The sequence below is a fragment of the Carcharodon carcharias genome, chromosome 5, assembly GCF_017639515.1.
Source record: "Carcharodon carcharias isolate sCarCar2 chromosome 5, sCarCar2.pri, whole genome shotgun sequence".
Classification (NCBI taxonomy): domain Eukaryota; kingdom Metazoa; phylum Chordata; class Chondrichthyes; order Lamniformes; family Lamnidae; genus Carcharodon; species Carcharodon carcharias.
The window spans coordinates 118,256,630-118,272,160 of record NC_054471.1 but is presented as its reverse complement, the minus strand read 5'-3'; the positions used below and the strand labels follow the sequence as shown (position 1 = coordinate 118,272,160).

At 44.5% G+C, this 15,531-nt stretch overlaps 1 protein-coding gene across 1 annotated transcript in view; it reads right to left on the bottom strand.

Moving 5' to 3' along the window:
* The window catches only part of LOC121277745 (trace amine-associated receptor 1-like), a 30,669-nt gene extending 29,076 nt beyond the window's left edge, over positions 1 to 1,593 (bottom strand). Inside the window, exon 1 of the mRNA XM_041187384.1 lies at positions 1,480 to 1,593. Within this exon, the coding sequence (XP_041043318.1) occupies positions 1,480 to 1,593 (114 nt within the window). The remainder of the gene's footprint in view (positions 1 to 1,479) is intronic.
* Positions 1,594 to 15,531: the final 13,938 nt, after the last annotated feature.

The following is a 15,531-nucleotide window of genomic DNA, read 5'->3' as shown; positions in this document are numbered from 1 at the left end:
TGCCTCTCAACTTTTATCACCCTTGTTTGGTTGGCAGGAACAGTAAAACAGTGGGCAGAGATGACCATGATGTCTGGGGTTGGAACCCAATTATCAGACTCTGATCCACATTTATTCCTTGCTTATCGGAATGCTGGACACCTCGAAAATTGTAACAGGTTGGAACCAAGCATTCAATCAACAGTTCAGTCAGTTGAGCTATTTCAGTCCCATTACATCCACATTTTGGAAAACAAATGGGCAGATGAGCATTAAAACGTTCCCCCAGTTATTTTTCTTCCCCCTACAATCATAATGTCCTTGTGAGAAAATCCAGTGATCAGTGAATGTCAAATTTTCCACAAGGCACAGCTTGCATTTACCAGGTATCTTCAATGCAAGAGAACATCCCATGAGGTTTCACAGGAGTGCAATCAGAGAAAAAAAAAATGACATTAAGCCAAAGATAAGTCTTTAAAGAGGAGAGGGGAAGAGAGACAAGAGATTTATGGAAGGCATTTCAGAGTTTAGGGCCTATTCAGCAAAATGCACAGCCGCCAGTCATGTTGGCGAGATGAATGAGAGGCTAGGACTGGAGGAATGCAGAGTTAATGGAGGTATGTAGGACTGGAGGATGTTGTGAAAAATGTGATTGGCAAGGCCATGGAGGGATACGGATATAAGAATAAGATCAATTATAAAATCGAGACATTGGTAAACCACAAGACAATGTAGGTCAGCAAGTATGGAGATAATGGGCCAGGTGGATCCTTGTACTCAAATGGGAGAGACCAATTTCAGGGATCAATGTCCTGCATGTCAAGGTGCCTGAAAGGTTTCTGACCAGATATTGAAATGGGTCTCCTCACTGGGACAAGTGTTCTCTACACAGGTGCCCATTTCAGGCCTGCAAATTGGCTGAAAGTAACTCTTGCTGTTATACTTCCCAAGCGAATGCTTTTCTTTTCTGTTTAACTGCTCAATTCATTTGCTACTTTGATGTTTTTCCAGAAGCAGACTTAACTGAAAGTTTCTAATTGCTGGACCTCATCTTGTATATGAGCCTGTCAATAGTTAATTGTGTGTTGCGTGTGCAGCAGCTACAGATATCCCTGTACACATCTATTTGCAGTTGTAGGATGTGAAGGACAAGGGGAAGAATCAGAACAAAAACAAAAACAAAAACAAAAAATGCTGGAAAAACTCAGTAGGTCTGACAGCATCTGTGGAGAAAAAGACAGAGTTAACGTTTCGAGTTCATATGACTCTTCTTCAGATTCCAAGTGACATGAAAGAGAAAACACTGCAGTCAGATGGAGATGTCACCAGACGACCACCAAATTGAAGGACCCGACCAGGTCCCGCAACTTATTCATACCTAGTTTCCTGTGCTGGGCACTGTGACAATCCCTGGCCCTGAGATACAGTTAAAATCCTCCCTGAGCTCGATGCACTCGTTGGAGCCGAGATGAGAGTGGACACTTCCTCAAGGAAGCTCACTTGCTGCTGCATGCCCAGGATAGCATACCCATTCACAAACTGAAGCGCCTGAATGACGCCGGGCCCAGCATATGGCGCAGAGGTGCCCAAAGGCCCAGGAGCACATGCAGACATGTCGCCAGGGCCAGATGGTATTTTTCTTGTCTAGCTGGCGTCCCTGGTCTTCTGGGCATCAGGGTTCGTTTGGGGAGTTTGGGGTGGGGGGGCTTTGGGGGCCACCTCCAAATGCTGGCCTCTCCTCCATGCCTTCTTCCGGCACAGGTTCTCTCCCCTCACCTCGCTGGCAACCAAAGAAACGGTGGCTGCCAGCGGCTCCTCCTTGCAAGGGGAGGAAGATGGAGTGGTGGTGGGGGGGAGCGGCGGTGCCAGCTGCAGCCACCTGGGTGGTATTGGCAGCCTTGGAGACAGGGCAGTTTTTCCTTATGTGCCCCACCCCCTTGCAGACATGGCACCATATATCATCTGCCAACCAAAAATGCGGTTGGCAGTCCCCTTGATGGCATCAAAACCCCCCTCGGTGCAATCCTCATGGGCCAAGCGCACATAAACCTGGCGCTGGAAGGAATACACATGACAGAGGCTGGCTCCTCCAGGCTGAGCTGGATCAGCGCCACCTCCACCCTCCCTTCCCCCAGATATCAAAGGTGGGGGTCGAGTAGCCCATTGGGGATGAAGGGCGGGACATTAGATAATAAGTTGCTGGGCGGTGGCCTCCAGAGGGTCCACTGCCAGGAACATCCTACCCACCGTGAGCCCCTTATCAAGGGTGAGGTGCACTGCCCGCTCGGCCTTCAAAAAGAATGTGGCCTTGCCGTACATCTTGGAGGCTGCTCCTATGGCTGTTGGGCTGATTACCCTGGCTACAGCCTTCACACATTCCTCAATCGTCATGGTGGGGAGGGTGTAGCACTTCACCCAGGGCTTGTGGGTCAGTAGACTAAAAGGTGATGGGGCTGCTGGGGAAGCAGGAGCTGAAGAGGCCACCGGTCCCGCGTAGGAGGCCCAAGTGGTCCCCGCCACCGGCGAAGTCGTCGACATCATCAGGGAGTGCTACACCCACCCTGATACGGGTAAAACATACACAACAAACAGAGCAAAGCGTGGGTGGGGAGGGGGAGGGGGGGAATTGAAGTTGACAGAGGGGACAAAGGCAGGCAGGTGGGCGGGGTTCTGATGTTCTGCTGCAGGGGGAGGAGTCTAGCAACTAGCACTGCCCAGGCACAGTTCAGGAATGATGATAAATGTCTGTCAATGCAGCTGGCTCTGGGCAGCACGAGCTAAACCAGGCTAGGCAAACGAGAGCAGAGTAGGGTACAAGTCTTCTTCCCCATAAAGTTCAACCTCTCACAGCCCACCCCCCCGCCCCCCGCTCAGATATTCTATTCCTCCCCCTGCAGACAACCAGACAAAAGGGAGTTCTTTTCTCCCCCAGGCACCCACCTCTGGCAGCAAAAAGTCCTCCCCCTCCAACTGGAATCGGGTCCTCTCCCCTCCAACTCTCTCCAAATTCCCATTCCCAGGCTCTTCAGGCCTTGCTAGGCCCCACCCTGTAGCATCAGGTTGTGGGAGTCTCCAAAGAGAAGAGTCCAACTCCCAAACTCCTTTCTCCTCCCAGTGGGCAGCAGACTGCTTCCTCCAGATAAAGGCCAAAAAGAGAATCCTCAGTAGCAGCAATCTAGAAGCAGAAACAGCAATCCCAAGGCAGAAACCACAAGAGCCACAAACAGCAGACAGCAACACACACTCCCAACTGTAGCTCAGACAGCAACACACACTCCCAACTGTAGCTCAGACAGCAACACACGCTCCCAACTGTAGCTCAGGCAGCAACACATGCTCCCAACTGGAGCTCAGACAGCAACATACGCTCCCAACTGTAGCTCAGACAGCAACACACGCTCCCAACTGTAGCTCAGGCAGTAACACATGCTCCCAACTGGAGCTCAGACAGCAACATACGCTCCCAACTGTAGCTCAGACAGCAACACACACTACCAACTGTAGCTCAGACAGCAACAATCTGCACCAGTGTCCAAACAGGAAGATGCATTTATTTATTACAACTTCTTAAAAAAAAGGAAAGTCTGGAGAGAATAATTCTTACTCAAAGCATTTTCTTCTAGAATGGAATTAGCCTCAGTAGAATTTAGCAAATTAAAAATTTATTACCATTGAAACCAGTTGCACAGCCTGGCGTTAATCACTTGTAAATACTGTTCACTATTGTCAATAAACTCCCAAGAATGTCTCCCTGCCTGTGGCTCCTTGTTTTGATGAGCAGTGTTCATGCCATTCAGGTTGAAACCTTTCTGCCCAAGATAAAGGCAGGTGTCTCAATCCAGGGCCTCTTCCCTGTGCTTTGTGCAGCCTTCAGACCAAACACTCCCTGGACACATTACTGATACCTACACCTCGGTGGTCATGGTTATTGCTGCCAGAACGCAGTGGGCAGTTCTCTCATACACTCTGTGTGCTCTCAGCACCTTTTAGGAGGGGCTGGCCCCTATCTCTTCAGTATCTGTGACCAGTGACGCTGTGCTCCTGAAGGTCTCAGGTGCTGAAGGCTGACAAAGGATAAGTGGCTGTAAAGTTTCATGGCTGCATCTGTACAATATGACCCTGACCAAAGAGTGCAAGCTGCCCTCGGCCAGACAGGAGTCAGACATTTTCAGTATCCTCACTGCATGTCATCATCATTCTCCCACAATTGAGCGACTATTAGGGCCTCCACTGGGTCTCCATGACAGGAGCATTCTCACAGAGGGCATTCGTGCTGCCTTAGGCCAGACAGAAGTCAAATATTCACAGATGCAATCTGAGGATCTATGGTGTCTCCTCACTGCTTGTCGTCATCATCCTCCACAAATCCAGCAACTATGAAGGCCTCCTGAGCGCACCTGCCTTGTTTGGCCAATGCGAGGGCCTCATCGCTGTCTTTGTCGCACTAGATGACCTCCTCACCCTCATCCCCATTGGCGTCTTCCTCCTCCGAGGCAATCTCTAGCTCCTTCATCTCCTCCTCAGTCAGCTCCAGTTCCCATTGCAACACAATGTTGTAAAGTGTGCAGCAGACAATAAGAATGTGCGACACCCTCTGTGGACTATATTGTTGGGCTCCACCAGACTGGTCCAGGCACCAGAACCTCATTTTCAACATCCCAATGGTTTGCTCCCCCTAGTTGCCAGTTGCAGCATAAGCCTTGTTATACCTTCGCTCTGCTGCAGTCTGAGGCTACTGCACGAGTGTCATCAGCCACATCCTCTGCGGGTAGCCCTTGTCCCTGAGGAGCCATCCCCCCTGCAGCCTTTGTGGACACTGGAATACACCAGGGATCTGTGACCAACTGACAATGTAGGAGTTTTCCTCACTCCCTAGAAGCCATGTGCAGACCTATAGCATGTGTTTGTGGTGGTCACATACACCAGCTGCACATTCTGCGAGTGGAACCTTTTGCAGTTGATGTAGTTGACCATGTGTTGTGACAGAGATCTGAGCACCACTTGAGTGCAGTCGATCGCATACTGCAAATTTGGGAAACCCGAGATCTAGGCAATCGCTCTTGCATCCTGGCTGTCCTGGTCCCGGGCAAAATGCACAAAATTGTGTGCCCTCATGAAGATGGCATCCGTGACCTCATGGATGCATTTGTGGGTGGAGGTTTGTGAGATCCCACAGGGCTCACCTGTGGAGCCCTGAAAGGAGCCACTGGCGTAGAAATTGACTGCTGCTGTCGCTTTCATGGCCACTGGCAATGGCTGCCCTCCATGACCCCATGGCGCCAAAACCTGCAGCATGTGCCAGTTATGACCAACCAGTTCCCTAGACAGGCACAATCTTTGGCGATACTGGTTCTTGGCCATCTGCAGGAATGAAACTCGGCATCTACAGACCCTGGGTGTCGCTAGGCGCCGACCAGCAACGGCTCACTGTGGCTCTTTGGCAGCATATCCAGCTGCCCCTTCATTTTGAGGGTGCTGCTCCTCCCTCTGCGCAGCCAGGCACCTCAGTCACTCTCTTCTCCTTTGTCTTCACTCTCTGTATGTCACAAAGCATACAGCTAGTCATCAGGCTTCATGATCCTGATGTACTCCTCCTTTAAATGAAAGAGTGAGTTAGCATGGGCGCATGAAGAACCTGTCCTGGTTCAGTATGGAGGTCCCTTAAGGCTTCCCAGGGAGTGCTGGCCACTTGGATGGCCAGAGATTAGTGCACTGCAAGGTTGCCTGAAACTTACCCACCTCCGCCCCACTCCACCTGATCGATTGGTGGCAGCTTTGCCCATTGGACTGCATGCTGTACTCTCAGCTCAGGTGCAGGCACTCTCCTAACCCACACTGCAAGGCTGGACTGTTAGCTTGAACCATGGGGAAGACTGGTCCAAAGCGGGATGATGACATTGCAAGGGGCTGTGAGCACCTCCACCAGTGACTGCTCCATGGCTAACTTTAGCAAGGAGATTGTACAACTTGCTAGTCATGTAACTGTCCTGCAGTCCACTAAAATGCTCATTTGTTTGCAGCCTGTGCTGGAGGGGTGAAAAGCTCTGGAGCATTTGGTGGCACTTTGACAGCTCTGTGTTACTTGAATGGGCAGATAAGCTAGAAGCCCAACTCCAATCATATCAATGACCGTGCCTGAACTGTCTCAGTTGCAGAGGAATGGTCACTTTTTGTATGGTGCTCCTAATGCATGATCACTTTCCTTGTCCACCCTACCTCCAACCCCAATGCTTGTGCACTACATTCAATCTCAGGGCAGCCCTAGTCACCGCCCTCCCTCCAATGTCATCTCAACCACCGGGCTGCCCTTGCAACCCCTATCACCCTAAGTCACTTCAACTGCAGGGCTGCCCCTCCCCACCAAGTCACCTCAACCACAACACGCCTCAAGCTTGAAATCCAACAGACGACCCTGGTGAGCGATGCACATCGTTGCTGTGCACTCACCTCCGAGTTGCCCTCAAAATGCAGCCCGCCAAGTGCACGCCTTTTATATGCTGCTGTGAAACACAACGGCATGCTTTCCCGCCAATGTGGACGGATGATCCAAACGGGGAGGGACGTTCCCCATGGGCTGGTCTAATAATGATATACCGATGTATTACAATGAAGTTAACAATGTCCAATGGCGCGGAACGTGTCCTGCCATCGGTGCGCTGAGCAGAAGATCACAAGCTGGTTTCTTGCCATTGTGAATCATATGAACATATGAACATACAAACAATGAGCAGGAATAAGCCATTCAGCCCCTCGAGCTTGCTCTGCCATTTAATACGGTCATGCCTGATCGGATATTAACCTGAAACCTGCATCCCACCTATCCCCGATTACCTACCACCCCCTTGCTTATCAAGGATCTATCCACCTCTGCCTTAAAAATATTCAAAAACTCTGCTTCCACCACCTTTTCAGGAAGAGAGTTCCAAAGATTCACGATCCTCAGAGTGAAAAAATATTGCTTCATCTCTGTTTTAAGCAGGCGACCCCTTCTTTTTAAACAATGACCCCTAATTCTAGATTCTCCCACAAGAGGAAACATCCTCTCCACAACCACCCTGTCAACTCCCCTCAGGATCTTTATGTTTCAATTAGCGGACACAAGCCTAGTCTGTCCAACCTTTCCTCATAAGACAACCTGCCCACTCCAGGTATTAGTCTGGTAAATCTTCTATGAACTGCTTCGAACATATTTACATCCTTCCTCAAATAAGGTGACCAATACTGTACACAGTACTCCAAATGTGGTCTCACTAGTGCCCCATACAACTGAAGCATAACCTCCCTACTTTTGTGTTCAATTCCCCTCACAATGAATGATATAACATTATATTAGTTTTCCTAATTACTTGCTGTACCTGCATACTAACATTTTGTGATTCATGCACTTGGACACCCAGGTCCCTCTGCATTTCAGAGCTCTGCAAGCTCTCACCATTTATATAACAAGCTTCTTTTTTATTCTTCTGGACAAAATGTGTAATTTCACATTTTCCCACATTATACTCCATTTGCCAGATCTTTGTCCACTTACTTAACCTTTCTATATCTTTTTGTAGCCTCCTTATATCCTCTTCTCAACTTATGAAAGTATCTATCTTTGTGTCATCAGCAAATTTGGCAAACATCCCTTCAATCCCTTCATCCAAGTCATTTACATAATTTGTAAACAGTTGAGGTCCCAGCATTAATCTGCTCATTATATCTTGCCAACCTGATAAAGACTAATTTATGCCTACTCTCTGCTTCCTGTTAGCCAGCCAATCTTCTAAAATGCCAGATAAAAGCAAAATACTGCAGATGCTGGAAATCTGAAACAAAAACAGCATCTGTGGAGAGAGAAACACAGTAAATGTTTCAAGTCCATGTGACTCTTCTGCAGAGCCGTATGGACTCCAAATGTTAACTCTGTTTCTCTCTCCAAAGATGCTGCTAGACCTGCTGAGTTTTTCCAGCATTTTCTGTTCTTGTTTCTCAGCTTGCAAATATGTTACCCCCGTACCATGAGCTTTTATTTTCCGCAATAACCTTTGATGTGGCACTTTATCAAATGCCTTCTGGAGATCTAAATACAGTACATCCACCAGTTCCCCTTTATCCTCAGCACATGTTGCTTCCTCAAAGAACTCCAATAAGTTGGTTAAACACAGTTTCCGATTGTGCCATATTGTCCACTCATGCCACCAAACATGCACAACGCTGGTGGGCATGGAAAATCCTGGCTAACATCTTTATTTTCCAATGAAAAATGCATAACAAGGGGAGATGGTGGCATAGTGGTATTGTCACTGAACTTATCATCCAGAGGGCCAAGCTAAAGCTTTGGGGACATAGGTTCAAATCCCACCACAGTAGCTAGTTAAATTTAATTAATAAGTCTGGAATTGAAGGCTAGTTTCAATAATGGTGACCATAACAATTACCATTGATTGTTGTAAAGCCCTGTCTGCCTCACAAATACCCTTTAGGGAAGGAAATCTGCTATCCTTGCCTGACCTGTAACTCTAAATCCACAGCAGTGTGGTTGACCTATAACTATCAGCTGAAATGGTCAAGCAAGCCACTCAGCTCAAGGGCAATGGGGGAAGGGCAACCAATGCTAGCCTACCCTGTGCTGCCCACACCCAATTAAATTCCCTTGGGGTTGGGTAAAAGGAGATGAAATTACTGCAAGTTTTTCTTGTTTGCAAGGGATCCTCAGGGCCATGACCCATTCTTGGAGCCTGCAGCTACCTTCTAAATGGTGAGTGGCAATACTGGACAAGGGATGGCAGAAATATCTTCTGAAGAACCTTTCCCCATTATCAACATGCAGGAGATGTAAAAGGAGTGGCCAGTGGCCAGTCCTTCATGGGGGCAGAGGGCAGGGCAATGCAGGATGAGTGCAGTAGGCCCCTTCATCTGAATGTTCCATCTCTCTCCATTATGAACCCAGTGGGATCGTGGCAGAGAACCAATTTATTAAGATAAAAAGAAAATACTGCAGATGCTGGAAATCTTAAACAAAAACAGAAAATGCTGGAAAAGCTCAGCAGGTCTAACAACATCTGTGGAGAGAGAAACAATCAACGTTTCCAGTATGTATGACCCTTCTTCAGAAGAAGCTCTGAAGAAGACTCATATGGACTTGAAATGTTAACTGTGTTTCTCTCTCCACAGATGCTGCTTGACCTGTGAGTTTTTCCTGCATTTTCTGTTTTTGAACCTAATTTATTACTTTCCTTGTATAAGTTAGAAGGTTCTGACTTTTAATTACGTTCTCTTCTGCTGTTTGCTTTTACGTTAAACTTTTGGAATTTCTGTTAAAGTATTAGAATTATTTCATTTTTCTCAAAGTAGGAGAACAATTATTTAAAAATATTCAATTTATGCTTTTGACGTTTATGGTGCTTGGTGCTGCTTGACCTTGACTGTGTATATTACTGGGAATGTATCAGATATGGATAAAGATTATAATCTGTGTGATGCTCATACTGATTTTAAAACTGAATTAAGCTGCAACATAATTCCTGATAATGAGCTGATGAAATTTGAACAGCCACAAAGTAGAAATATTACATGATTAATGTCTATAACAGTTGGGTAAATGCATGACTTACAGTTTTCCAATAATCTAACAGAACAAGACCTATTTCTCATCTTCCTATCCTTTGAGTGGCTACAAGACAAAATGAACACATATGGACCTGAGTAATTAATTATCAATCAGCTCATGTGAATACAAGATGCAAGTAGAAAAACAGCATTGGCTTGGCCTAAATGGCCAAGTGGTTATGGTACTGGGTTTGTAACCCCAAGATCAAGAGTTCAAATCTCACAATGGCAAACTATGAAATAATGTAACTTCATCTGAAACAGATGGAAACATGTTTTGCTTGGCCTAAATAGCCAAGTGGTTATGGTACTGGGTTTGGAACCCCAAGATCAAGAGTTCAAATCTCACAATAGCAAACTATGAAACAATGTAACTTCATCTGAAACAGATGGGAATGGGTTTGTACTGGAAAGAGTTACCACAAGTTGCTGGATGATTTGTGCTTTAATAATGGTGATTTTCATTCAGATTTAAGCTTGGCCTAAATAGCCAAGTGGTTATGGTACTGGGTTTGTAACCCCAAGATCAAGAGTTCAAATCTCACAATGGCAAACTATGGAACAATGTGACTTCATCTGAAACAGATGGAAACAGGTTTGTACTCGAAAGAGTATCAAGAGATCAAGAGTTCAAATCTCACAATGGCAAACTATGAAACAATGTAACTTTGGCTTGGCCTAAATAGCCAAGTGGTTATGGTAGTGGGTTTGTAACCCTAAGATCAAGAGTTCAAATCTCACAATGGCAAACAATGTAACTTCATCTGAAACAGATGGAAATGGGTTTGTACTCAAAAGAGTTACAAAAACAGCATTGGCTTGGCCTAAATGGCCAAGTGGTTATGGTACTGGGTTTGTAACCCTAAGATCAAGAGTTCAAATCTCACAATGGCAAACAATGTAACTTCATCTGAAACAGATGGAAACGGGTTTGTACTCAAAAGAGTTACAAAAACAGCATTGGCTTGGCCTAAATGGCCAAGTGGTTATGGTACTGGGTTTGTAACCCCAAGATTAAGAGTTCAGATCTCACAATGACGAACTATGAAACAACATCTGAAACAGATAGAAACGTGTTTGTGCTTGAAAGAGTTACAAAAACAGTATTGTCTGTTAAGCCAGGGTTGAGCAATCCCTAGTGCTTTTTAATTAAACACAAATGATTCTAATATCATATCATCAATGGTGTGATTCTAGATTTAAGTAGTGACCTCAATTGCAGTAGCTTTAAAGCTTCAATTTAGAGCTTGATTAATGCTTCAGCAGTGGAGAAAATATTGCGGGTGTTGTTTTCTAGGACCAACAGGATGAAACAAGCATTACTTGCTCTTCTTAGGTGCTGCAAATACAGAAAGTCATCAACGTAGAAAGTGACACAAACCCAACAAGTTCTTCAGCTGAGTAACACGGGTGATTACTGCTTCTGTGGACTTTTTGGATCTATTTTGGGATCTCCTTCAGCACTGTGATCAATGACTAGGAGCTGCAACTATTTCCCAGCTCTCGAGAGTGGGAAGCTGATTTTCGGGGGATCAATATGTAAACAAGACAGCAACCAACTCTGCCATGATATTGGAAAGCAGCAGTGAAAAATAGTCGGCAGCACTGCATCTGGTCCATGCAACGATGGATGATGTGGAGAGTCAGTGATAGTTGTTCAGATCTGCATGTTGGTGAACTGCATTTATGAACTTCAGCAGTAAGTGTAAGTTTGTTCTTTTCACAATAATATGCTTTAAAAAATAATCAGTGCAGCTTGAAAGCTGTGTAAGATAGAAAAATGCAATGCAGTACATATTAGTTCATCAAAGATAAGTTAATCTATTAAAGTTAACACTAAAATACAAATTGAAATGAAATAAATGTATATTCTCATGTGAACTATGAAGTCTTTTTCCTCCTAATCTCTCACTTTCCCTGTTTGCTTCCTGATTTACATTTTTATTTTAACCGTAGCCATTATATAACTAATACAAAATCTTTTAAATTTTGGTTCTTTCCTCACTTATTTTGCTTTTTTACTATTGCTATTTATTTTTAAAGTTTTGCAACAATGTTTTGCACCTTTACAACAATTCATATTTAATTTGCTTAAAATCAGCTGCAAAAGCCATTTATTTCAAAACTGAGCAGGAAGTCTGGTATTGCTCTAAAAAGGAGCACATTCTGTTTACAACTTGGCATGTTCTAAGAGTAGAGAGACAAAGGATGAACAAGGAATGGAAAGTAAGGCTTCGGAGAGCGACACAAGACGCAGGGACCTACAGAACAGCAAAGACATAAAAATGTCCATGATCAAGATTGATTGTTCTGATGCAAGGTGACTGCTTATGTTGTTTATTGTACCCAATGTAACCAGTCCACTTTGATAGCTGAACATTTACTCCACATGAATCAAGATATGAGTTTATATGTGGACTAATCTAGGATAATGTGTTTGGGTGAACAATGAACCTTGTTATTGCTACTGGGTAACTGGACCATTAATGGCTTACTGGACCATTAATGGGTTAACAGACAGACCCGTTACATGTGGCCACTTTACAACAGCATTTGCAGCACTAGAATGTCGTACTTCTCAAGTACCAATGTGCAGCTGGCTTCCTTCTTTGAATAAACAGCATATGGTCTTTGCAGGATTCAACTTCCAGCTCATAGAACTTTATTTCTTTGGTTATTGTAACCAGATATACACTAGCCCAGTTTTAATTTAGATATTACTAAGGGGAAAGAGATAAGATTAACTCTGAAAGTTAGGTAATTAATAAGCTGTTGTAACTGCCATTAGAATGTAGACTTTTATAATGGGTAAATGGAATCCTTAAATACTTGCGGGATATGAAAGTTGTGCTGCATGATCACTTTAAACAAAACAGTGAACATTTTCGGACAATCTGCAACATAAGCAAACTGGTGCCAAGGAACATGAGTAATTTCACTTGACAGCAACTGTGTATGTGGCCCTTAGGATGTGATCACATTGAAGAATTAAAAACTATAATAGATTCACCAAAGTCTATTGTATAGTAACCAAACATAAGTAGAATATTGAAAAGTAATGAGTCATCATATATTAGAATTAAAATAATTTGGAAAGATTGTTGCTGTTGTTTGTTTAAGTTTAAGTTAAGTTACAGAACAAAGATATAAATGAGCTTCTGAGATGGGTGGTGAATTTCTTTAATTGACCTATGTAACCAAAACTGTAAATTCCACATTTTACCAGTTATATTATCATTTCTGATAAGCTATGACCTTGAAGCAAGAATACAGTATTTAAACAGTACCTGATTGCATCTTTTTTTTTACATTAGTACATTAACTTCATTACAGCACTCCACATCATAAAGCTGGAAAACAGAGTGAATCACAGTGATCACTTGAGCTGCTGGCTGCACACAACACTGCAGCTCCAATGTTGCTGTGTTACTCCAGTCTGCTTCAGTTCAGGTTAAGAGTTCACAAGAGGGAGACCATGGGCAACATTTCCCCCCCACCACGTTGGGGGGGGTTGTGCGGGAGCGGGCGAGGGCAGGCGGGTTCCTGACTGACACCCCTGCTTGGGGGCGCGCTGCCATTTTACATGGTTGGGCCAATTAAGGCCCGCCCAGCGTGATGTCTACTCGGAAGCGCTGTGCGCTCCCTGCGCAGGTGGGAGGTGGGGGGCGGGATTCCCTGAGCCAGGAGCGCTCTCTTTCACGCATTCATACAGAAGAGTTCACAGACCTCCCTGAGGCAAGGTGCTGCCTCAGGGAGATCGCCAGAAGCTTCAAAAACTTTTAGAAGTGTGAAAAAAAATTCCTGACATGCTCCTTTATGTGACACTGTCACATGAGCTGGGACATGTCAATTTTTTTTGTTTCAACATTTCGTAAACATTTAAAATCCCTCATGAAACCTCATCCTGCCCATGGATGAGGTGTTGTATTTTTTCAGAAGCCAGCCTGGGCTCCTGGCTTGCCCACCAACATTAAGGTTGGACGGGCAAGTCCATTGATTGCTTCAATTACTTTATTAATGGCCTTAAGTGGCCATTGACAGGTTGGCGGGTGTGCAGCCAATCGGCTCCACGCGCACCGACTTGAAAATGTAAATGACGCAGTGTGACATCAGGACGCCCGCCTGATGTTACTCCGCATAATTTAATGCATTGGTGAGCGCCCCCCCCCCCCGCCCCACCCCCGCTCGTCGACCGGAAGATGCAGCCTCATGGCTGAAATTCTGTTGGTAGAGCAGATACAATTGGAAGCTCTAAGAAAAATCCTTCAATAATTGGTTGCCCCTTTCAGAAATCCTGTAGAAAGGTTATTTTTGTTACAGGTAGTTAGCTAAGTCATTGGAAAGAATTCATCTTAGTTTACTTGGCTCACCAAGGCTCCTTCGACAGCGCTGTTAAAACTTGTAACCTCTTACCACCTAGAAGGACAAGAGCAGCAAATGTATGGGAACATCACCACCTGCAAGTTCCCCTTAAAGCCACACACCATCCTGACTTGAACTGTATCACTGTTCCTTCGCTGTTACTGGGTCAAAATCCTGAAAATTCCTTCCTAACATGCCCTGTGGGTGCACCTATACCACATGCACCGCAGTGGTTTAAGAAGGAGGCTCACTACCACCTCCTCAAGGGTAATTAAGTATGGGCAATGAATTCTGGCCTAGCCAGCAACACCCAAATCCCATAAAATATATATTTATTAAGTATAAATCCGAAAGTGGCAGCATTCTGTTCACAGCAGATTATACTGACAGCAGAGAGATGAATGGTGAATTGTAATGAGACTTTTAATGCCAGCTGAACAGACTTGATTTAAGATGTCTCCAACATCAGCACCACTGTATTCTATTCTTACTGAAGTGCCAGCCTGGATTTGGTCATAAATTTTTTGTCTGTGTTATGGCAACTCTCCAACGTAACTGAGTGGACAGTAACACTTTGAACCTCTCTAGTGACTCCAAACTCTCACTTGTTGCATACAAAATTTCCTGTAGGAAGTGATGGGGATGTATAAACTGGCTTTCCATTATATGGGCAAACATATATAACAGGAATAGACCATCATATATCTTTGCTATTATTTATGTCATTACATCTGCGAACATAGAGGATGCCTATTTGTCCCTGACATACGGCATATTATTGGCAGTGGGGAGGCCATTTAATATTTGGAGCTTGGTTACCTTGCTTTGTAATCTTTTTTTTAAACCTTCAACAAGCAGCACTAAGGTAGCAGGCCACTCCATCATGGTTAGTCTTTCAGAGAAGTGTCACAGCCAACCTGAGCTGTCTTTGGAGGGACTTTCCACTGGAAGTAAAGAATCCTACCTAAAAACATGCAAAGGAACCTGACCATAGAAAAGCAGTCACGGAATCCCCCTCTTCCATGTACATCAAAATGCTGCTAAGATGGAAAAGCGCAGCTGATGAGGGTGAGTTTCACTGTTATTCCAGGGTTCCTCCAATTCTTCCAACAAAGTTACAGCAGTGGGAGAGCCCCTATGGATATTCATCACTTTATGTTTAGGTTATGGAATAAGATGTGAAGCACTGCTTTCTAATGCAAAAATAAAACCTCTACCAATTGAACAATGTTTAGTCATCAGCATTTCAGATTTTTGATTGTTGGATAAACGTGCAACTGAAAAATGTATAGATCTCTCATAACATAAGATGGAAGAAGTCGTTTATTCATGCAGAAGTGCAGAATACAACACCATGTTCACTCTTCACATTGTTTCAAAATGCTTGACTCTTATCTGTCAATTGTTTGTGGGTAATGATTGCATGAAATTGGCAGTGTTCATGTCAACAACTATTTTATAGGTTTTGAAGATATAATTGTAAAACATATTCCAAGATAAAATAATACATTATCAGAATTCCAAAAACAGCCATAAAAAGAGCATGAGGGCATTCATCTCTAGCTCTTACAATTTTCATGTTATTTTGGTGCAATTAAC